The following is a 24,295-nucleotide window of genomic DNA, read 5'->3' as shown; positions in this document are numbered from 1 at the left end:
CCCGCAGGTGGTTGAGCCCCAGGCCCCTTTGATGTGCTCCCCACGCCCGCATCGTCCAGGAGTGACCCCTGGGCTGACCCCAACGTCACCCACCCCAGAGAGGGGCTGGGGCCCCAGAGCAGAGAGGTCGAGCTGGCTGGAAACACAGCTCTGGTGCTTTTTCTTTAGAAAAGCTAAACTTTAATTAGGTAGTTTTTACAATGAAAACAGGTACCCAAGGACTGGTCTTAAATGCTCACAACGGTACAAAAGACAAATACAAAACCTGTGGGTGGTGAGCGTGTCCTGGCATCCCCCATCCCTGGGCACTGGTGGCCGTCCCCGCCCTGTTCTCAGCCACACCAGGCGCCACCTTTGGTCCCTCAGCCGCGTGGGCGGGGAGAGGGCTGCACGAGCAAGAAAAGCCCTCTCTCGCGGTCAGTGGGACTGAAGAAAAAATGAGAAAAGACAGAAGTCTAACAGGCAGAGCTGTTGCCAAGATTAGGAAGTTACACCTTTCGGGGCTAAGTTTAACATTCAGAACTGTAACATTGAATGCAAAAAAGTGTCTTAAATCACACAAAAGGGACCCATATTAAAATTTAGAAAATAAGTCCAAAACACCCCAGAGAAACTGAATCTAAAGCTCAAGTGGGCTGGGACTCGGCGCGTCGGGGGCCGGTGGTCCCCTGCAGCCCGAGTCAGGCCGGCGGGGGCGGTGGCCCTAGGACACGTTGGCCATGGGCTTGTACTTCTTGAAGCGCGTCCACTGGCCCGTGGCGTAGTTCATCTCGAAGACCGTGTCCACCAGCATGGTGGTGCTGCCCTGGCCGTCCGACTTGGGCAGGTCCTCCGTGTGCTCGCTCAGCTTGATCTGGATCACGTCGCCCTGCTCCTGGCACGGGTTCTCTGAGGGGGGCAGGGGCCGCTGGGCGGGGGGCCTGGGGGCGCAGGGCCGTCCCCCAACCCCCGCAGGACCCAGGTCCCCCCCACCCCCCAGGGCCGGCCGCGGACCCACCTCGTGAGCCGGCCATGAAGCCCAGGATGAGGGCCTTCTCGGGCCGCGTGACCTTGTTGGCCGTCTTGAACATCTCCTGCGCGGCAAACATCTGCTCTCTCTGCGGTGGAGGAGCAGGGCTGGGTGTTGGGCCCCGCCGGCACCCCTGCTGTGGGCGGGGCCACACACACACACACCCCCGCCCCGCACACCTACCGTGAGCGACAGGTTCTTCTTGGGCTGCTGCTGGGCGGGGGGCTGGGCCTGGGCCTGGGGGGCCACCATGGCCACCGGAGGCGCCTGGGTGGCGGGGGCGACGGCCGGGGGCGTGGTGGGCGTCAGGGGCGAGGTGGGCGCCGCGGGCGTGGGCGCCGCGGGGCTGAGGCCGCTGTTGTACAGGGGCGCCCTCTGCTTGAACTGTGCCGGCAGCGCAGGGCTGGGGGCGCTGGGCTCCTCGGGGGGCCGGCTGGCCTGCAGGCTGGCTTCCCGGGCAGGCGGGGCTGCAAGCAGAGCGAGGCCTGGGGGTCGGCCGGCAGGGCCAGGGACCCCGCCTCCGAGAGAAGTGCCCGGGCCCCGCCTCGCCCCGGAGCCCACAGGCCGCCCGCGGGGGATGGGCGTTGGGGGGGCCCTCCTGCCCGCAGCTGGGGTGCAAGCCCCAGGCGGCACCTCTGGGCGCGGGGCCCCAGCCGGGAGCCAGAGGGCTCAGGCCTTCTGAGACGAGCAGGTAAGACGTCCAGGCACTGGCGAGGGGACGGAGGGCTGCTTCCTGGAGCCCAGCAAGCCTGCCTGACCCCCAGGCCCTCTCTGGCCACCCCCTCCCCGAGGCCAAGCTCCCACCCCCCGGCAGGCGACGCTGAGCCCGGAGAGCAAACGCCTCGGAGCAGAACCCACAGATCCCTCTCTACCTTTCCTTCAGCACCTTCTTTCTCAAATTGCAGGGCTACGTGAAGACCCCTGTACCCTGAGGCGCTGTAACCTCAGCAGCCCCCCTCCCACTCACAAACTGGGCCTCACACCTGGCACCGCACAAGGGGCGCTGCCTGTCTGGCCCCGGGAAGGGCAAAGCAGCTGAAACCCCTGGGTTTACTTCTCGCAGCTCGTGCTGGGCAGGAGGGTCTTCCGGCCCCGGCGGCACCAGCAGAGGTCCTGACACCCAAGGAAGCACCACGTGGGCGAGTCCTGGGAAGATGCTGCTCCCTGCCCGGTGGGTGCTGCCCCTGGCGCGCTGCCCGCTCACCTGGCGGGGCCTCGGAGCTGGGGATGTAGGATGAGGCAGGGACCACGCTGGGCGTCGCCGGCAGGTAGCTCGTGGATGGCAGCGCAGGCTCGTTGTTCAGAGACCCGAGTTTCTGGAAGACAGAGACCACGGTTCCTCCCAAAAGCAGCCCGGGGGCTCAGCGTGAGCCCTCTCCCAGTCCTGGATGGGGCCGGCTCCTCTGTGGGCCTCAGCGTCTCGCCCCAGCACGGACCCGAACCTCCAGCCCCACAGGAGGGCCCCCACCCCCGGAGCAGGACCGGGGGCGCTGCTGTCCCCAGGGATGGAGACTGCTCCAGGCCAAGGGCCCCGTGTTCGGCAGTGCTCGACCCCAAGCGTCCGGCCCTGCCGCCGCCCCCATGCCCCGCTGCCTTGTTGGGAGGGCGCGGGGTGGGGTGGGGCGGGGCGGGGCTGTCCCTGTTTGGTTAGGGACCCTTCCGAACCAGCCATCTTTGAGGTAAGAAAAAATTCAACAACTTTTTTTTTTTTTAAACCACAAAAGCATATGAGAAAAGGAAGACACTCCTTTCAATAAAGTGAGAAAACACAGCTCTGCAGTAAGAAGTTTCCCACCACCCAGAAATGACCGATGGGGACAAGGTGGCAGCACCGGCAGAGAGGGGCCTTCCGAGCAGCGCGCCCTCCCGCCAGGCCGCCCCACCACCCCTGCGGGACAGGGGACGCCGAGGAGCCCCCAGCGCACGGCGCCGTCCACACCTGGGCCCACGGGCACGCCAGCGCCCCGCCGGCGCCCCCTCTCCTGCGCGTGTCCACGTACATACGTGTGCGTCCACGCGTGTGCTCCCCCAGGACGCGCCTCCGCGGCTAACGACGGGAACGGGGGCACGCGCTCCGGCCGCCCGCGGCCCTGCAGCCCTGCAGCCCTACCTGCGTGGACACCAGGCCAGCCGCGTAGTCGGGGGTGGCGTTCTCCACGACCGTCTCTTCCTTGGCTGGCTTCTCCACCGCCTCCGCGTCTGCGGGCAGAGCACGGCCCTCAGCGCCCCGGGCGGCGGCCCTCCCGGCCCGAGGCGGCGACTCGGAGGACAGCGCTGCCCCGCGGGCTCGCCCCTCTCCAGCCGGGGGCGGTCTCGGTCTCGGCAGACGAGGGACCAGGGCCTCCGCGGGCGGACGGCCCCCAATACGCACCCAGGGTCTTCCTCCTCCTCTTGGCCTCCCGGCCGGCCCCGACCATGTCCAGCTCGGAGATGTCGAGGAGCTGCCGACACAGACACAAGCCCACCCTCAGCCCCACGGAAGCAGCGCGGCTGGTCCCGCGCGGGCGGGGCTGCCAGGGGACACGCCCACCTTCACGCCCCTCTCCTTCCGCAGGGGCGTCCTCGACGGCGGGATGGCAGTGCGGTTCCCCGCGGGGCTGAAGACGCTGGGGGCGGTGGGGCTTCGGAAGGGCGCCTGCTTCGGGATGCCTTTGAGCGGGGCTGCGGAGAGGACGGGCCGTCAGGGGGCCTCGCGGAGCGGCTACTCCGCCACCGACGCGTATTCCGCTTGCCCGTCTCCGCCAGAGACGCCCCTGCTGGCCTGCCAAGTGCTCCCACGGATGTGCTGCGCCTCCGCGAGGGCAGGTGCCGGGGATGCCCCCAGGCCAGGGGCCTGCCCTCGCCCTGTGCCCAAGCACCGGGGCATCGGGTCGGCCTGCCCAGAAAAGCACGCCGTGGCAACCAGCGACACCACAGCCAAACTCTGCCGTCTCTGCCCAAGACGCCAAACCAACACAGACACCACACCTGCATCCATCGACCCTAACACACCGAGTCCTTTATCGCCACAGACAGGACTCTCAGCTTCCACTTCTTTCTTGCACCTCGGGGTGAACAGATGTGTTACAGGCTAGAGGCCCACACGCTGCAGCCAGAATCACCCTCCCTCTTCCCCTGGGCCCGGTCCCTCATCTCTCAAAGGGAAGGCACCTGGCACACGCGGAATGGCTCCTTCTGAAGGGGGCCTGGCCCCTTCCCCAGGCATCCAGTGCTTCCCCATTCCTGCCACTGGGACCCGTCCCAGTGCGCAGCGTGCAGACACCAGGGCTTACTCACACCAAGATCATGTATGGCGTCCCAGGCCCAGTGCACAGGTGGCCCCTTGGCACGGCCAATGGGACAGGGCAGGGAAGCAGGAAGCACCCCTGAACTGCACCGTGGGCACGCTGGGTCGGGGTGCCCGGCCGGGGTGTGGAAAGGAAGGTGAGGGGAGCTTTGTCCAGGGGGACTGGCACACGGGGGGCAGGCAGGGACATTACAGTGAGGGCCCCACGTCAACCTGATGCACTTCCAGGGCCACGCAGGGCAACAGCCGGCCCTGCGGTGACGGGGCTGGGGGACCCCCCCCCCACAGTGCCGAGTCGGCCGACACCAAGACGGCAGCTCCCACACGAGTGCTGTGGGCCCCGCAGGGAGGACCCCCGTGAGCCCCCTCGGGCTCCAGTGGCAGCCCGGCCGCTGCTCTCACCGACCCACCTGCCCTGTCCGGTCGGCCCTGGGCCTGGGCAGCGTGGGGTGGGCAGGGAGCAAGAGGTGAGCTCCGGCCCCGAGGGAGGGATGAGGGAGCAGACCCGACGACACGACGGTGGCCTGGTCAGCCTCGAGCTTGTAGAGCCCTCGCCCCACGGAGAACCTGGGGCCGGCACGGGGCCGGCAGGCAGCAGGACCTGGGGTGGAGGCGGCGGCCCATGCCCTCCACGGCCATAAGGACGAGCGAGAACCGAGACTGAGCGTCTCCCTCCAATCCCGGTCTTTCCTCATCTCAGGCGGAGCCTTCCGGACCCTCCGTAAGCAGAAGAGCCCCCCTCATTCCACACAACAGAGCCGGCGGCACCGCAGGGCCCGTGGCCCAGTCGGGTCAAAGTTCAACGACTGTGCTCCCGAGCAAGGGCGAGCCCTCCCGTCCGACCCCGCAGCGGCCCGGCCTTACTCGTGGTGTCCATCTTCCGGAGCAGCCCCCGGCCCTTGGCGTGGAAGGGCACCCCCGCGCTCCTCTTCAGCTGCTGGGCGGTCTCGGTGGCTGTAAGACAAGGTGGCCTGCGTCAGCGCCCTCCTGATGCCAGCGCCTCCACCCATGGGATTTACAAAGACGGTCGAGACGTAAGGATTCGAGCACAAACACTCGCTCGTCTGCTTTCAAACGCTGCAACTCCCCTTTCTGTGTAGGGCAGCCGTCCCCAACCTTCTTGGCACCAGGGACCGGTTTCGTGGAAGACAATTTTTCCTCCGACTGGGGTTGGCGGGGATGGTTCAGGAGGTAACGCAAGCGGCAGGGAGCGATGGGGAGCGGCGGGGAGCTGTAGATGAAGCTTCGCTCGCTCGTTTGCCCGCCGCTCACCTCCTGCTGTGCGGCCCGGTTCCTAACGGCCCACGGTACCGGTCCGTGGCCCTGGGGTTGGGGACGCCTGGTGTAGAGAACTACACTTGCAGTAAGTAGGGCCCTGGTGGCTGCACCTCCCGGGGTGGGGGGGTGGGAGGGGCCCCGATGAAGCGTCCTCACTGGTGGGTGGTCATCTGGCACAACCTCACCCTTCCCTTCACAGAAGCATCAGCGCGAGGCAGGAAACAAGCTCGGGGAGGGACGGAGCCCCACGCCCACCCAGCACCAGGTTCTGCCGTGGGGGGCGGGGGGCAGGTGCCACTGCTGACTGCATGGAGGGGCCTGGGAGCTGCCCAGGGGGCAGGGGGCCCGGGCCGTGCACTGCCAGCTCTGTGAAGCTACAGCACAGTGCCGACCCCAGAACGATGTCCGTCTGGAACCGAGAGTCACGATGGCTGCTGTGTTTTATTTGGATTCTTTGAAAACAGGGCATTTATATAGATTATTAATACCAATACCATAACCACTTAAAATAAAAGTTTTGCTATCAGTCAAAGGAATCAATTTCCTGGCCTTTTTCCGAGCAGGTATCGTCCATGTACATTTTAGAAGCCACTACTTAAGAAAACATTAATAAAATGACCAAACATCTTTAAAGTCAAATTGAGATCATCTGCAAGAATGAGGCAGGGCTATAGGAGTTAGGACCCAGCCTCTCCAATCTCTTCCAGGCTGCCTGTCTCATCACCTGTGTGACTCAGTTGGTACAGATTTCATTTTGGGAACAAAGATTACAAATACTTTAACCTGAAAATTCGGAAGTTTCTAAAGTAGATTTTTAGAACACACAGTTTAGCGTAGCAATCAATAAATTTCTAATAAAAAAAGAAAAAAAACTATGTAGAACTCTGTCTTTTAAAGACAGTTAGGTACCATAAAACCTAAAAGAAGTCTAAAGATAAAAACTACAGACATAGGACAAAAGCATGATTTGCTCGGCAGTCAGTTCTCCCAAATCTGCTGGACCTTCCAGGCCGGGCAAGGCAGCCCCCGCTGAGGAGGGTCCCGACAAGTCCCAGTGCGCCCCCTGGGCCAGGCGCACCCACCCCCAGACCCGCATATGGACGGCGGGCACTCACATTTCTGCAGGAGCTCTGCCCTCAGTGTGGCACTCTTCGGTTTCCTTTTCAACTGAAAATGTTTCACTGGGGGAGTGAGGGGCCCAGCGAGGGTCGTCAGGGCGTTTTTATTCAAGTACTGGCACTCCAGCGGGAGCATGGCCGACGCCTCACACTCGTTCACTGCTCGTTCGAGAACCAACATGTTAGGAGGTGCATTTCCCTAACCCAGGCCCAATTTTCACCGCTAACATGAAAACGCACAGTTTCCTGTTTATAGCAGTGGAGCTTCTGCTTTGATCTCAAAACAGAAAACAAGTACCCACTGCCTGCCTGCCACAGGCCAGCAATCAAGGCCACCAACCTGGGCCCAAGGTCAAGGACAGGACAGGAGGGCTCGGCGGAACCCCTGCGGAGCTTTTGACAGGCAGAAGCACCTGGGCCCCGTCACACACGTCCCTCAGCACAGCTACGTCTGGAAGGTGCTCTGTGCATCCCCGGAGCAAGCCGTAGGACGGGGGAGCCTGTGGCCGCCCCGGGTTCCCCCACCAGTCCCCACGGCCCCCAGGGGTGGTTTCTCCCGGACCCTCTGAATCCCGGCCCTCACAAGAAGCACGCAGGCGCGTTCCCCAGGTCTGTGGGTTTACCGGGCAGTTAGAGCTCGGGAGAAGGCCCTGGGCGGAAGACAGAGCAGGCCCCTCCCACCAGAGAGAGGACACCCAGAAGGGCGTGGACCTGTCTGGACCCTCATCAAGCTAATCACCAGGACAGAAACATCTCGAGTTTGCGTTCCAATGCTCTGGAAGCATCCATGTAGCTTGTGGGCAGCTACAAGTCAAGCGAAAGCCTACACAGTAAGAGCGGTCATCTCGCAGCTGCCCCCGGGGACGGCCAGGCCACCGGCCCTGAGGGACCGCAGGGACACAGGTTCCATCTTTAAAGGGCTGCAGTTCCAATTCTCCAAACTAGGAGAGGAACTCAGGGAGGAACAGACCTTCCCATCTTTGTATGTTCTTTGACTCCATTTGTAAGTATTTTCTATGGGGTTTTCGGTTCGTGTTCTAGACAAGTAAACTGCTGATATTTTCAACACACAGTTACGAGCATCTACTCTGTGCCAGGGAATGTTCTAGGCTCTGAATGGGCAGAGCCCATGCCCTCATGGAGCTGAGTGGGGAGAGGGATGTGTGAATGTGAAAGCGCGTAAATAACGCACTTGAGATAAAGCACGTACAGTGAGGAGGGAGACTCTGGGCTGCTCTTTTCAAAGACTGGTCATAAGCCAGCCGGCAGCGCGTGGGGCAGGGGCGTACGGATACAGCCAGCACGACACAGTACAGCATGCGACACTCTCAAAGTCAAACTCATGTTACAAAAGAGGGTTTCAAGGAAGACCCATCTCCCTCCTCCCAGCGTAAACCAAACACACTCAACCTACCCTTTTCTCTAAGTTCTCCTAAAATATCTTGAACGTTGGGATTCTGCTCTTCAAGATCAAGGTTAAGAGATCCGGTATCAGGAAAGGACTTCAGAATGTCGGCCACCATGAGAACCCAGGGGTCCGAGTCCAGGGTGGCGAGCTGGATGATCTCTGTGAGGGCACCCTTCATCTGCCGGGAGAGGAGAGATGGCAGTCCTTGTCGCCGACGCCCCCGCCACCCCTGGCTCAGGCCCGCAGGACTGGAGCTGAGCAGGAGCGTGTGCACACCTCTGCTTGTTCAGACACAGAAAGGAGCCCCCTTTGAACCCTGCCGGAGCTTCTGGGCGCACGGAGCGGGGCCCCGCCCTCAGGAGAGCCCTCCCCTGGTCCCCCCCCGCCCCCCCAGTGCCCACACCTCGGCCGGCGGCCCGCGCATCTCCGCACCGCCTCCCGGTGCACCGGCCCGGCGGCAAACAGAAGGGCCGCCCAGGACGGGGGGCCGTTCCCGCCCCCTGCTGGGGAACCTGCCACTGGGGCATCTGGGGTGGCCGCGGCTCGGCACCTGCGGCGGCTGGGAAGGGACTGGGTACAGAAGGCCGCCAGGAGAACAGGGGCGAGTCCCCGCACGCCCCACGGCCACGTGACGGGCTCACGTGACAGAGAAGAGCCCACAGGAGGCCGGTCCCCCCGAGGACCAGGGGGACCTGGCTCCCGGGGACAGGCCGTGGCCGGCGTGTCTGCTGCGCTCGAGGTGCCGCTTCCTCCCGTAGGTGCGAGTGGCCACAGCGGCCCGCGGTCACCGCTGCTTACGGCCCAGACGCGGGCCCAAGCCTGAACACGGTCCCCCCGACACCTGCCCTCTCCCACCCGAGCTCCTGGTTCACCTGTCCCCCCTCACCTGGCAGCGCCACCTCGCCTGCGCCGACCCATCCATCCCCTCACGCTCCGGCTTAACCCTCAAACCCAGCTTCCCACCACCCTCAGGAATCAGGATCCCCTCACCTGCCCCGGAGGCCCCAGCCCCGGCGGTGGTCCAGACAGAATGCCTGGCTGAGCCCCGCATCCCCCAGGCGCACGCGCAGCCGAGGTCGAAGCGTCAAGGCTCTGGCATTCCCGCCTGAGGCTGGGCGCCTCCCCTTGGCCAAGCACAGGGCCGGGTGCCAGCTGACCCAACTCTAAGAGGCTGTCTCTTGAAATACATGGAAATAAGTTCTTTTGACGTGTGGCAAAAACGGTAGACACTTATTTATTTTTTAACACTTGTGCTGGGGGCTTTTTTGATGTTTTAGAAGAATGAGCCCGTCTACCACCTTCCCCCTTGTATTTAGCTGAGCTATCAACTCTCTCCTACATTAAAAACAAAAGGCACGAAATGAAAAACAATTTTATCTGTCACTTACTATGAGTTAAAGAGTGAAAACGTGTCCCTGGCAAACTAAAGTTATGTAAGAAACGTAACAAAGAAGACCCCCTCATACCTAAGTCTCAAATTAAGTAGCTCCACACAGATGGCAGGCTGCGCCCTCGGCAGTCACCCCAAAGCGCGAGGAACGAGAGACACACACACACTGTGTGTGAGGGGACTCCCAGGTGATGGGGAGGAGAGCCTGCACATGGAACTGAGGTGGCCCAGCAGGAGGTGCCGCCTCCCACGCCCGAGCCCAGAACTGAAGAGCCGGCCACGGGGCAGGGGACCTGGAGCCCTCTGACGCTGCCCGGGGCAGGGCGCGGGCTGCAAAATGGTGCGGCCGCTAGAGAAACCATCCGGCGCGTCCCCAAAAAGACAAACAGGCAGCTCCCTGGTGGTGCAGTGGTTAGGACTCTGTGCTTGCACAGCTGCGGCACGGGTTCAATCCCTGGTCGGGGAACTGAGATCCCACAAGGCCACGCGGCCAAAATTAAAAAAAAAAAAGACAAACACAGATTACCACGTGAGCTAACAACTCCACTCCCAGGTACAGACCCAAAAGAACTGAAAACATCTGTCCACCCAAAAACTCAGACGTGAATGGCTGGCTGTATTTGCAACAACCCAAAAGTGGAAGCAACTCTAAGGCCATCATCTGATGAATGGATGACCAAAATGTGGTTTATCTATACAACGAAACGTTATTTGGCAATAAAAAGACACACGACGTGACAAAGTGGTGAACCGTGAAAACATGAAGCTCTGTGAAAGAAGCCAGACCTGGGAGAGCACATGCCGTGTGGCTCTGTGCCTGTGAAACGTCCAGGACAGGTCACCCACAGGCCCAGGAGGTGGGACGGTGGTCCTGGGGCTGGAGCGGGGAGAGGGAGTGACTGCCAGGGAGCTAGGGGTTTCCTTCTCGGTGCGACGAAAACGTTCTGGTATCAGATGCTGGCGATGACTGCACAGCACTGTGACGCACCACAACCACTGACTTGTACACTTTAAAAGAATGAGTCCTGTGTGAATATCTCAGTTTGAAAAACTGTATGAGGAGAAAAACAGGGGGCCATAAGGCAAGCTTAGCCGAAGCCTGCAGACGTCTCCAAAGTTGGCGTCACACCTGGGCTCCTGCCTGGAGGCGGGAGTGTCCCTGGCCCTGGTTGGGCACCGTGTTCCCAGATGTCAGAAGTCCGGGTGCCCAGGAAGCACAGCTGAGCTGTCTCTGGAGGGGGCAGCCTGGCAGTGGGCCGGCAAGGACAGGCCTGTGTCCAAGGGATGGTCCTTGTCACCTGCAACACGGCTCTGGCCCTCCCTGACGCGGAGCTCCTGTAAAAGCTGGGCCAGGAAGCATGTGCTTCAGTCCAGAGGAGTCACAATAGTGGAGGAACCAGCAGACAAGGAACCAAGCGTCAAACGGCAAGAGGACAGGACAGAAAACACCAATATCCGCTAGACATGCTTCTACTGAGCACATGACGTTTCAGACCAGGTACAGCACCATGAATTTTTTAAACTCTCTAAAATGAGGACATAAAGCAGAGAAATGAGTTCAAGACACAGCAAGACAACAAGAGGTAACAAAATCAATAAAAAGACCATACCTCAAAACAGACTTAAGTCGTCATTAAATCTCTAAGAATGCATTACAATGACAAGGAGCCCCCCAAAATGCTTGAATGGATGACAAGGTGTATGCTGCTTTCAATACCATAAAGACAGACACTCTCCCTCAGTAATCTGTAAGTCTAGGGTGACCCCACTCAAGTTGCAGAAATATTTTCTTCACAGAACTGGACAATCTGATTCTAAACTTCCTATGAGAAAAGCAATAAACAAAAATAAGAAAAAAAATTTTTTTAAGATAACAAGAGAAAGATCAATTTTACCAGATATTAAAATTACAAATGCCACATGATTAAATATGCTCCTTACCTCTCACTTTATTCCCAGATAAACTTCAAATGGATCAGATTTCAATTTGAGAAATGAGACTGTAAAAGCACAAGAAGAAACCATAGAAGTCTTTCTTTTGTATAACTGCTAAGGAAGAAGTCCTCTGTAGTTATGATTCTAAACCAAGGAGCCATAAAAGACATGAATTTGAATTTTACTACTTAAGTATTTTTCCCACGGAAAACCACCAAAAAGCTCCAAATCCCATATATTAAATCAAGAGAAATGGCAAACTGGGTGAAAAAAGTACTTTGCAACTCTTATCACACGCAATTAAAAAAATATGCACACATATACATGAGTGTGTATATTTTATAGATGTCTATATATATAAAGAACAAACACATATATGAGATTGATCTTACATGTCAATTTTTTAAAAGTTTACCATTAGAAAAATGATTTAAAACTTAAAAAAATGCAAAGGATGCTCAGCCTCATTCAACATAAGAGAAATGCAAAATAAACGTAGGCGGAGATACAATTCCCACTTCAGGGAGGGGCAGGGCGGAGCGGGGTGGCCCCTGCTGGCCCGCCTGGGAGGACGGGCATGATGGCGAAGGGCTTTGGGGCACACGCTCCTGAGTCCAGCCATCTCAGGCCAAACCCCGAATCTGTCACCACTCCCAGGACAGCCTGGGAATGCGTTAGCAGCAGCGGCCCGCAGTCATCCTGGGGATTCAGCACTCGCAACAGTGTCTGGCAGGAGCGAGAACACCTCCCAGGGAGCAGGCGACCACACACTGACAAGAACTTAAATGGGCATAACTTCTACTAAGTTTATTTTATTTATTCTTTTAAATTTTTGGCCGCACCGCGCAGCTTGCAGGATCTTAGTTCCCCGAGCAAGGATCGAACCCACGCCCTCGGCAATGAAAGCATGGAGTCCTAACCACTGGACCGCCAGGGAATTCCCTCTACTAACTTTATTTTAGTGATACTCATCACAATTTATGACGTATGTGCTTTTTGCCTGAGCAATTAGCACTTCCAAGAATTTATCCTCTAGATTAGAGACCTAAATGTAAGACCCGATACTATAAAACTCTTAGAGGAAAACATAGGCAGAACACTTTTTGACATATATCACAGCAATATATTTTTGGATCCATCTCCTAGAGTAATGGAAACAAAAACAAAAATAAAGGAACCATGAACAAAAAAACAACCTACAAAATGGAGAAAATATTTGTAAATGATGCAACCAACAAGGGATTAATCTCCAAAATATACAAACAGCTCATAAAACTCAATATAAAAAAAAAACCCAATCAAAAAATAGGCAGAAGATCTAAATAGACATTTCTTCAAAGAAGACATACAAATGGCCCAAAGGCACATGAAAAGATGCTCAACATCAGTAATTATTAGAGAAATGCAAATCAAAAGTACAATGAGGTATTACCTCACACTGGTCAGAATGGCCATCATCAAAAAGTCTACAAGTAATAAATGCTGGAGAGGGTGTGGAGAAAAGGGAACCCTCCTACATTGTTGGTGGGAATGTAAACTGGTGCAGCCACTATGGAGAACAGTATGGAGGTTCCACAAAAAACTAAAAATAGAGCTACCATATGATCCAGCAATCCCACTGCTGGGCATATATAAGGAGAAAACTCTAATTCTAAAAGGTACACACACCCCAACGTTCACCGCAGCACTACTTACAATAGCCAGGACATGGAAGCAACCTAAATGTTCATCAACAGAGGAATGTATAAAGAAGATGTGGTACATATATACAATGGAATACTACTCAGACATAAAAACAATGAAATAATGCCATGGATGGACCCAGAGATTATCATACTAAGTGAAGTCAAATAAAGACAAATATTATATGATATTATTTATTTGTGAAATCTAAGAAAAATGATACAAATGAACTTACACACAAAACAGAAATAGACCCACAGACATAGAAAACAAACTTATGGTTACCAAAGCAGGGGAGGGAGAAATAAATTAGGAGTTTGGGATTAAAATATACACACTACTATATATAAAAGAGATAACCAACAGGGACCTACTGCATAGCACAGGAAACTATACTCAATATTTTGTAATAACCTATAAGGGAAAAGAATCTGAAAAAGAATATGTATGTATGTGTGTATGTGTAACTGAATCACTTTGCTGTACACCTGAAACACAACACTGTTAAGTCAATTATTAATATATTTCAATAAAAATAAATAAAAACTACAAAAAAAAAAAAAGAAGAAGAATTTATCCTCTAGTTACCTTGCACACCTGAGAGAATTCACTGCAGCAAAAGACAGGAAACAGCTGCACGTCCACCAACGGGACGGGAGACCAAGTAGGTAAAGTAGGTCCTGTGAGGCAGGAAAAAGAATGCAGCTACAGCGTGGGCACTGGTATGGAAGCATCACCAAGACGGATTTGCAATTAGTGTGAATCTCTCTGACTCATCCATCCTACAGACACGGGGGCCCCCTCCACTAAAGGCCAGGCAAAGTGGGGTATTAGGGATACAGAGACACACAAGACACAGGACCTGGTCTCAAAAAAGCTCACAGGTGAGCACTAAAGAAACTGAGAACTCACTTGTGTTCACAAAAACCTACCGCTATAGGTTGAACTGTGCCCCTTCAAGAAGATTTGTTGGAGTCCTAACCCCAGGACCTCAGAATCTGACCTTATTTGGAGACAGGGCCTTTATGGAGGTCATTGAGTTAAAATGAGGTCGTTCAAATGGGTCGTAATCCAACACAACTAGCATCCTTATAAAAAGGGGCTGTCCGGACAGAGATGCACACACACAGAGGAAGACGGCGTGACGGCGCCTGTGGAGAAGCCCGTCACAGGGCTAGAGCAATGCCCCTACCAGCCAGAGGACACCTGAGGCCACCAGAAGCTCGGAGAGAGGCATGGATTTGACTTCTGGCCACTCAGAGCTGTGAGACAACACACTTTTGTTGTTCTAAGACATCTACTCTGTGGTACTTTACTGCAAACTAATACAACTACTATGAGGCAACTGGACAATACTTTACAAAAACATTTGAAGAGAAAAAAAGGGGGGGTTAAAGACAAAAAACGACCACTGTTATGAGCTGAATGTTTGTGTCCCCCCTCAAGTTCATATGCTGAAACCCTAATCTTTGGGAGCTGACTAGGTGTGAGGGCTGGGCCTCGATGAATGGGATTAGTGTCCTTATAACAGAGCCCCCAGGACAGGGCTCGCTCTCTCCTGCCACAGCTGAGCACACAGCCAGAAGGCTGCCATCTGCAAGCCAGGAAGAGGGCCCTCACAAGAAACTGAATCAGCCAGCTCAGACGAACAGTTCATCGTGGGCTTTCTTTCCATCATCCAGAATTGTAAGAAAATAAATGTCTATTATGTAAATCACCAAGTTTATGATATTTTTGTTATGGCAGCCCGAGCGTTTAGATTAAATAAAATCATCAGTGAGAATCCTGCCTTCAGCGCTCTCACGGTAATAAGCTTTTATGGGTCTCTGGGGGAAGACAGATGCGGAGTAAGTGAGGGGCTTCCAGTTCTTGCCAAGAGGGCAGACTGGCGTGGGCTGCTGGAACATCACACACACAGACACACGTGGCACCACAAATCCACAAGGAAATGAGAGTTGGCTTGCATTTCAACGCATGGCTGGGAACCCTGGGCTCAGAACAGAGAAAAATAACACCTTCTCCCCATCCAACCACACAAATGAGGTGTAGTACTGAGGCATTAGAGATGGATCTCTGAACAGGAGAACTACAAAGTGAAGAGAAACAAAAGAAGCACATTTAATGACTTCTTAAACAAAACTTCAAAACACAAACCATGAGCCAAAAAACATATTACTGTGCATTAAAATGAAAGGTGATGAGTAAATGGAAAATTTAGCAGGCAGATGCAATCTGTAATGTTCAAAACCAGCAGCGTTTAACATCAAAATATACAAAGAGCCCCCGCAAATCAACAAGAGGACAGCAACCGCAATAAAACACAGGCAGGTGTTATTAATGGGCCACGTACAAAGAGGAAATCTGAGACGGCAACAAACCCAGCCACAGATACCCCAAATGAACTGGAAAAAAACCCAAATGAACACACGGCAGCACTTTCCAACCACCTGATTTGCAAAAGCAGAAAAGTGGACAAGGCCAAGTGCTGGGGGGTGGGGGAGATGGTACAGGTGCCCAAAGGCACTGCACGTGGGAGTGTGGGCACCTCAATGCCACCACTTACACAAATACATTCTATGACCCAACAGTCCCACCCCGGGGCATAGATTCCACGTGAATGTTCACCGCAATCCACGGGTAAGGAGCTTCGCGTCGCAGCATGACCGCTGTGGCTGAGCTGGGGGCAGCCCGCTCTCAGTGCTGGAGGGTGGCGTGCATGGGGGGGCGACAGTCGGGGTGCAGCTGTGCAGGTCAGGGGCTGGCACACTGTTCTGTAAAGGGCCAGAGACTGACTATTTCAGGCCCTGGGGGCTACGCAGCTCTGTCTCATCTTTTTTCACTAACTCTTTAATAATGCTCAGAACATTCTTAGTTTACAGACTGTACAGAAAACAAGTCACAGGCCTCAGTGTGTCAACCCTAGGGTTAGACGAACAGCAACACAAGTGAATATTAAAAACACATTTTGTTTACAAAAACTGAGATATGTAAGACAATAGAATTTATATCAATTAAAAATACATGCACCCCCCCACCCCAATTTATTTGCAATTTAAAAAAAATTTTAATTAATTAATTTTTTATTTTTGGCTGTGTTGAGTCTTCGTTTCTGTGCGAGGGCTTTCTCTAGTTGTTGCAAGCGGGGGCCACTCTTCATCGCGGTGCACGGGCCTCTCACTATCGCGGCCTCTCTTATTGCGGAGCACAGGCTCCAGACGCGCAGGCTCAGTAGTTGTGGCTCACGGGCCCAGTTGCTCCGCGGCATGTGGGATCTTCCCAGACCAGGGCTCGAACCCGTGTCCCCTGCATTAGCAGGCAGATTCTCAACCACTGCACCACCAGGGAAGACCCCCCACCCCAATTTGAACACTTTACCAGAGAGGCTCAACACCGTTAGTCACCATGGAAACGTAAACTGAAACCTACTAGAATGTTTGCATTAAAAAAACCCCACCATGACCTTCTCACTCCTCTCGGGATACCAAAATGATACAAGCACCCTGGAAAGCAGTTTGGCAGTTTCCTATCACGGGACCTGGCCATCCTCTTCCAGGTGTTTCCTCTAGAGAAATGGCGACAGGCCACACAAGAACCTGTCCATACATGTAAACATGTCCATTCAGAGGGCCACTACTCAGCAGGAAAAGTTACGAGCTACTAATATACATAACACAAGCGTGAACTTCAAGATAAGGATGCTGAGTGAAAGCCAGACAAAAAAAGCACTATTAATAAACATTCCAGGAAATGCCAACTAAGCTATGGAGACAGAAAGTAGATCAGTGATTACTTAGCACAGTGAGAGGGGCAGGAGGAGAATGATACCTTCATTGCAATGGTTTTACAGGTGTGCACATGTCACACTGTACACTTTCAATATGTTTATGTCAGTGATACTTCAAATGAAAAAAAGTCCCTAAAAACAATACACATTTTTAAAGAACACTCACAAAAAAACACATAATAGAACAGAACAGGGAATGTTGCTACCTATGGGGTAAGTGGAGTAGGACGTGGGAATAAAACAGAGAAGTTAAACAGAAGAGACTCTGAAGGGAAATCAGTAAATAAGTTTAATAACAGAATAAGAAAGAGACGGAATAAGTCCGATGCTACCCAGATCATAACAGGCAGAAAAAAAAATGGTTTGAAAATACCAAAGAGGCGGCACAGAAAACAGAAGAAAGTCTCCCACACACCTGACCGGAGATTCAGAGAGAAAGGGAACAGAAACTGGGACCAACGCAAGGTCTATAGAGGAAATTGTTAAGAATTAACAGATGAAAGATAATCACAATTTCAAGAAGCCCAACAAACTTTGTAGGATGAATTTTTAAAAATTTCTTCACCAAAACACATCCTAGGAAACTGCAGAACTACAGAGTGAAGCCACTGTCCTGGGCCAATGGGCCCAAGGCCCTCAGGGGCAATCCTACGGCCTGCCGTCAAGTTACTGACTCGCTGGGACCACAGAGTCCCACGCCAGAGGAACTATGGGCACCTGACCACAGAAAGGAAATGACTGAGGTACTTGACTCTGGGGGACGGTGGAGTTTAGGTAAAATTCCAATGAAGTGGTGAGTCTGTGAGTAAAAGGTCAGTGTCAGAACTGTCAGGTGGACCTGGGTCCAGTTTCCTTAGAAACAACAATAGCGAGAGACGTGGGTGTCGTGCTCACACACCCCTTATCCGAGCCTCTGCACCTGGGCTGGAAACTGAGGCTGCTTCTTTGTGTCAAAGTGTCTTAAATCCTCCAAGCAAAAGTGGGATGTTTCATTCTTACTGATATGACTTTAAACAGCAGTTTCCGAGAGTCTGTGATTTTCATTTTTTAAAAAATTTATTTATTTTATTTATTTATTTTTGGCTGCGTTGGGTCTTTGTTGCTGTGTGCGGGCTTTCTCTAGTTGTGGTGAGGGGTGGCTTCTCTTGTTGCGCAGCACGGGTTCTAGGCGCGTGGGCTTCAGTAGTTGTGGCACGTGGGCTCAGTAGTTGTGGCTCGCGGGCTCTAGAGCGCAGGCTCAGCAGTTGTGGCACACGGGCCCAGTTGCTCCGCGGCATGTGGGATCTTCCCGGACCAGGGCTCGAACCCGTGTCCCCTGCATTGGCAGGCGGATTCTTAACCATTGCGCCACCAGGTAAGTCCAAGTCTGTGACTTTTAGACAACAGAGTTTCTCAGTGAATAAGGCAGCCATAGTGATTAAAGGGCATGCTGTGACAACTCACAACTGTAACGTGTCCTCGGGGAAACACTGTTTCTTATTCACTTAGCAGCCAGCCTGATCTGTTCCTCCAGGTGATAAATACATAGCTATCGCAGTCACTGATCACTGGAATCCCTAGGCTTCCCACAGCAGGCTCATGAGTTGGATAATTTTACATATTAAAGAGTTATCTCACGCAGCCCTAAAACTCTCCCTAAAACTTCCTTTGGTGGCAATGTTAAGGACTTGGACAAGAGGGGTCACTGGTTTTATCAGTAGCAGCATTTACAGTTTCCTCAAAGCCCTTTCAAATATAGCTAAAACATTATGAAGTCAGTATTTACATTTTACGACACTCTGTAGTTAGCAAAACACCTCATGTACACTGCCTCCTGACATCATTCTTACTTCCTGGAACAAATTCTAAATTCTTTGAGAGCAGGGGCCCTAAATCACTTCTGTACCCCTCACTGAGTAAACTAAAATACTGGACCATTAAAATCTCTTTTCCTCTTCCCTCCTATTAGTTAAGAACTGTTGCTGACTTAGCTTTTAAGAGAAATAGATACATCACAAAACAAGTGAACTAGTTTCCAGATTTCATTAAGAAACACAAGTTGTAGCAGATGCTGCATACAATGTTTACTTTTACATGTCCCGGCCAAGGGGTCAAGTTATTCTTGGTGTGTCTGTGAGGATGTTTCCGGATGAGATTAACATCTGAATGCACAGACTGCCCTCCCTAATGTGGATGTCCCTCATTAAATCAACTGAAGACCTGAACAGAACAAGAGGCTGAGTAAGATGGAGCTCTTTCTGCCTGACTGTTGAGCTGAGACTTTGGTCTTTTCCAGTCTTGGGACTTGGATGAAATACTGGCTCTTCTTGGGTCTTTGACCTGCTGGCTTTTTAGACTGGAACTACACTTTAGCTCTCCTGGGTCTCAAACTTTCTGGCTGCAGCTCCTGGGACTTTTCAGGAAGCTTTTGTGAGCCAATTCCATTCAATAAAAACCAGTATCTCTCCCCGCCCCCCCCATATGTTATATACAGGTATACATAAGGTGCACACGCATCCTATTTGTTCTGTTTCTCTGGAGAACCCTGGCTAATACAGTGCAGAACACACACAGGCCGGCCATCTAGTCCCCTGGTATCTATGGTCCTATGTAAAAAAGCTTAATCTTCAGAATGTTATCCCCTAAGGTATCAGATCCCTAAATAACTAAAGAAAGATAATTAAAATAGCTAAGTGAATTGGGATGTTTTGGAAAGTTTTCTTGTTTTGTTTTGTTTCGTTTTTTAACACCGAATATATAAATAAAAATGCCTTTCAGAAAACTAAATTATCCAGAATGGCCTAGTTCATTTTCAACCTAGCTAAGCAAGTTCTTCATTATAATTTCTTGTAATACAGACAAAATCCAAGAACAAACTATATATTTTAAAAAATCAATGAAAGAAAGCTGGTATACCTATATCAATGCTAGACAAAAATAGATAAAACATTACCAGCTATAGAGACCACTATATAAAGATCCATGGTTCAGTTCACAAGGCAACAATAACAATTCTAAACTTGTACGCACCTAATAACATAACCTCAAAATGTAGAAAGCAAAAGTTGATATAACTATAAGGACTAGACAAATCCATAATCATAATAGAGATAAACATACCCCTCTCAATAACTGATACATTTTTTAAAATCAGTAAGAATACAGTAGACCTGTATAACACGATTAAACAAATTTGACCGAATGAACATATACTGGGCAATGGATCACAAAACTAGATCATAAAATGCTTCTGAAACTCACTTGCAATGTTTACAAAAACTGACCATATATTTCGCCATTAAGCAAATCTTAAATTTCAAATGACTGAAATAATATAGACTATATTCGCTGACAAGCACTCAATCCAGCTAGAAATCACTAGTAAAAACATAACTAAAACCTCCCTCCCTCCCATATATGGAAATTAAGAAACATTTCTAAATTACAAAGGGGTCAGTTAGGAAATCATCATAGAAATTACAAAATATTGTGACTTGGTAATGAAAACACTATCAAAACTCGTAGGATGCAGTGATTAGAAAATAACCAGGACTTCACCAGTGGCGCAGTGGATGAGACTCTGCGCTCCCAATGCAGGGGGCCTGGTTTCGATCCCTGGTCAGGTTTCGAACCCTGGGTTCGATCCCTGGTCAGGGAACTAGATCCCACATGCATGCCGTAACTAAGAGTTCGCATGCCACAACTAAGGAGCCCGAATGCTGCAACTTAACTCCCAGTGCAACCAAATAAATAAATAAAATAACCTGTGGGACCTCCCTGGTGGTCCAGTGGGTAAGACTCTGCACTCCCAATGCAGGGGGCCTGGGTTCAATCCCTGGTCAAGGAACTAGATCCCACATGCATGCCGCAACTAAGAGTCCGCATGCCGCAACTAAGACCCAGCACAGCCAAAATAAATAAATTTGAAGTTTTAATAGAAACTGCCAAATCACTAGAAAATATATAATATCCAGAAAATTTTACTTATGAAGAACATAAAACCAAATCATAAAATAAAATCATAAACCAAGCATAAAACCAAATCATAAAATAAATCCAAATAATAAACAAAATAAATAAAATAAATTAATTAAATAAAATAAATCAATTAAATAAATAAAATAAATCCAAATAATAAATCATAAAATAAAACCAAATCATAAAACCAAATCAAATATCTTCCCACAAAGAAAATCCAGGTCCCCTAGATGGCTTTATTACTAAGTTCTACCAAACATTTAGAAAGGAATAATTCCATTGTTAAACAAACTTTCCAAAGAAGAGGAAAATAGAAGATATATTACCACTCCTTTTATAAGGGTAGCATAACTTCAACACCAATATCTGACAAAGACAGTCTGGGAAAGTAAAATTAGAGGTTAATCTCACCCATGAACACAGATACAAAATTCCTACACAAAATATCAGGACAACATAATCCTCCATATAAAATGACCAAGTTAGGAATGCCAGGTTGGTTAACAGCAGCTAATGTTATTCTGGGACCTCCCTGGTGGCACAGTGGTTAAGAATCCGCCTGCCAATGCAGGGGACACGGGCTCCATCCCTGGTCCGGGAAGATCCCACATGCCACGGAGCAGCTAAGCCCGTGCGCCACAACTACTGAGCCTGTGCTCTAGAGCCCACGAGCCACAACTACTGAGCCCACGTGCCACAACTACTGAAGCCGCGTGCCTAGAGCCCGTGCTCTGTAACAAGAGAAGCCACCGCAATGAGAAGCCCGTGCACCGCAACAAAGAGTAGCCCCTGCTCGCCGCAACTAGAGAGAGCCTGCCCATCAATGAAGATCCAAGGCAGCCAAAAAAAACAAAAAAACAAAAACGAAAAACACAATGCTATTCTGTAAATGTGGCAAACTATATGTCAATAGACATTATAAACATTTGATAAAATTCAAAATATTCATTCATGTTCACATCTACTACAATGTTACCCAAAAACTGGGTTCACCTCTTGATGAGTGTTGAGCCAAAAGACACAACCAAGCCAAAAAGAAGGAAGGATGTATTCCTTGCAGCCAGTAAGGGGAAAAGCAGGATCTTTCCCAAAGCTGTGTCTCCCCAACGCCAAAAGTGGGGAAGTTTTAAGCTAAGGGTACATGCATATTCATGAGGGGGCTTTGGTGGTTGACAGAGTCCAAGCTCTAGTCGACTGAAGTCACATGGGTCAATATCATCATTCCATCCTCCGCCTGGGTGGGGGTCTTAGTTCTTGCGGAACTCAAGATGTGTATCAGATTGTTACGTACATCCCTGGAGGAAGAACTAAGACTCTGCTTTATCGCCGAACTACCATTTCTTTTTTTTTTTTTTTTATATGGAACGTTTCACGAATCTGCGTGTCATCCTTGCGCAGGGGCCATGCTAATCTTCTCTGTATCGTTCCAATTTTAGTATATGTGCTGCCGAAGCGGGCACCGAACTACCATTTCTTGACTGCTTTTCCTTCGTTCCTGCATTCTCTCACTTCCCTTAAGATCCTTAATTACTGAGACCTGTTCAAGGGCAAGCATCGTGGCCAGGCTTCGATCCCAACATGGCTTCGGCCAAAAATGACTTTTTCTTATTTAAAGTTTTGGCCGTGAACTCGGGACAAGTATGGTTAATAAACAGGTTATGGGGGAGACACACTTCCACCCACCCCAGGCCAGGTTCTTGGAGGGCTCTGCACAGGAGAAAGACGCTGCACAGGCGAAAGGCAGAACTGGACATCTCTGACAAGACAACAGGGAGTTCCCTCCCCCGGCTCCCTAGCAGGGAAGCATATCCTAAGAGGAGTACACCTGCTTAGATGCAGCTAAGAGCTTCTGTGACTCTGAAGACTCCACGGAGAAAGCTAAAGCAAGACACAACTGGAAGAAATCTGCAACATACACAACTGAAAAAAGACTGCTATTCAAAATTTATTTTTTAAAAAACTCCTACAAAGCGGGAATCCCCTGGCGGTCCAGTGGTTAGGACTCCACGCGTCCACTGCTAGGGTTCAATCCCTGGTCGGGGAACTAAGATCCTGCAAGCCGCGCAGTGCAGCAATAAATAAATAAATAAATATTTAAAAAATAATAATAAATAAAACTCCTACAAAGCAATGAAAAAACTACATGGGGGAAAATTTTTTCTTGAACAATTAACAAAAAAGAACATCAAATAATGAATAAGCACATGAAAAGATGCCCAACCATATGCATACTCAGAGAATGGAACACTATTCAGCAGTGAAAATTAAACCACAGCGGGGCCGCAGGTTGGATGAATGTGTCAAGGTGTCAACCCGAAGAAGACAGACACACCCACATCACTCACGCGCACGCGAAACACACGATATGATACCGTAACATTAAGTTCAAGCCAGGCAAAACCAAACTGTACTGCTGAAAAATGCCTATACAACTGATAAATCACAAGGAACGGCAGAGAAATGATCACCTCCCAAAGTGAGCGAGGGGAGAGGGCAAGGGTTGTGATCCGGAACAGGTGGGGGAAGCCTCTGGACACAGCTTTGTTCTGTTTCTTTTGTACACGTTATATATAAAAAACAACTATCAACTATAATAACGGGGCAGTCACTGCGACAGTAGTTGGGGAACGTTTAAACAACTACGGCGCCTCAACATTTTGAAAAACTACTTATTTTGCGCAAAAAGCGACACAATTTACCGTTAAGAAAACAAGCAGAGAACAAGTCGGACAGACCCACTGATGAGAACGATGCAAGAACACGAGCGTGTGGCAAGAACCCAGAGCGCAGGGTGACCGAACCGGGTGGGTACCCCGACAGGTGAAAGCAACAAAACCGAGGTGGGCGCTGAGCCCGAGGCGGGCCCCCGACATCCCGACCCCCCTCCCCCCGTCCGGGCACCTCGCCCGCGGCTCTGACAGGTGCAGGCGGGCAGCTCGGGCTCGCGTCCACCGCGGGGGGGCGGTGAGGAGGGGAAACGGGTCCGCGAACTGCGAGGGTCCGAGAGGGGGGAGGGGAGGGGAGCGGGGGGGTGGTCCGCGAGGGCCGGGGTCTCGGGTCCCGGGGAGGCGCGGCCCCGAGGGGGAGGCCGGCCCCGCGTCCGCACCGCCGCCCGCCTCACCTCGTCCACCGTGCGGCGCGGGAGGTGCAGCGTCCCGAGCAGCAGCTTGAGCTTCACGGCCGACGAGAGGCCGTGGAAACAGAGGCGGATGTTGTCGATAACCGCGGGCGTGAGCAGGGACGCGATGCTGGGCGGCGCCCACAGCTCGTCCGTGGCCCCCAGCTTGTTGTGCAGCCACAGGCCCGTGTCGCTCTCCCGCATGGACGCCATCTTGAGGGGGAAAAAGCCGGGCGCCACCGAGCCGGCATCTTATGAGGACACCTACGCGCCCGCGGCGAGGACCCTCAACATGGCGGCGCCCGCAGGGCGAGCGGCGGTGACGTCAC

The 24,295-nt window shown here is 52.1% G+C and overlaps 1 protein-coding gene and 1 non-coding gene across 3 annotated transcripts; both read right to left on the bottom strand.

Annotated features, from left to right (window-relative positions):
• Nucleotides 1–157: 157 nt before the first annotated feature.
• NELFA (negative elongation factor complex member A) lies at nt 158–24,288 on the bottom strand. 2 transcript variants are annotated; one of them, XM_057546576.1, is made up of 11 exons: nt 23,970–24,286; nt 8,106–8,277; nt 6,689–6,850; nt 5,160–5,249; nt 3,540–3,670; nt 3,381–3,450; nt 3,120–3,208; nt 2,214–2,325; nt 1,193–1,476; nt 998–1,097; nt 158–888 (listed from the first exon to the last, which is right to left on the bottom strand). In XM_057546576.1, exons 1-11 carry the CDS (start codon nt 24,177–24,179, stop codon nt 704–706), a joined length of 1,605 nt encoding a protein of 534 aa, XP_057402559.1. In that variant the 5' UTR covers nt 24,180–24,286; the 3' UTR covers nt 158–703. The 2 variants fall into 2 exon arrangements, with proteins under 2 accessions (XP_057402559.1, XP_057402560.1); XM_057546577.1 differs by lacking the exon at nt 6,689–6,850 and having other exon boundaries at nt 23,970–24,288.
• LOC114237870 (U6 spliceosomal RNA) lies at nt 22,202–22,308 on the bottom strand. Its single transcript, XR_003623340.1, has one exon. It is a non-coding gene; the product is annotated as a U6 spliceosomal RNA (small nuclear RNA).
• Nucleotides 24,289–24,295: the final 7 nt, after the last annotated feature.

Source organism: Balaenoptera acutorostrata, chromosome 5 (assembly GCF_949987535.1).
Source record: "Balaenoptera acutorostrata chromosome 5, mBalAcu1.1, whole genome shotgun sequence".
Taxonomy (NCBI): Eukaryota; Metazoa; Chordata; class Mammalia; order Artiodactyla; family Balaenopteridae; genus Balaenoptera; species Balaenoptera acutorostrata.
Note: the sequence above shows the minus strand (reverse complement) of the source record. Positions and strands in the feature narration are given on the sequence as shown.

Excerpts from the sequence above, each read along its gene's own strand:
- NELFA (XM_057546576.1), bottom strand. The coding sequence starts at position 24,179 with ATGGCGTCCATGCGGGAGAGCGACACGGGCCTGTGGCTGCACAACAAG. Across the intron at positions 8,278-23,969 it reads CGCGCCGCACGGTGGACGAG|ATGAAGGGTGCCCTCACAGA; the intron begins GTGAGGCGGGCG and ends CTCTCCCGGCAG. Across the intron at positions 3,671-5,159 it reads CCGGAAGATGGACACCACGA|CCCCGCTCAAAGGCATCCCG; the intron begins GTAAGGCCGGGC and ends TCCTCTCCGCAG.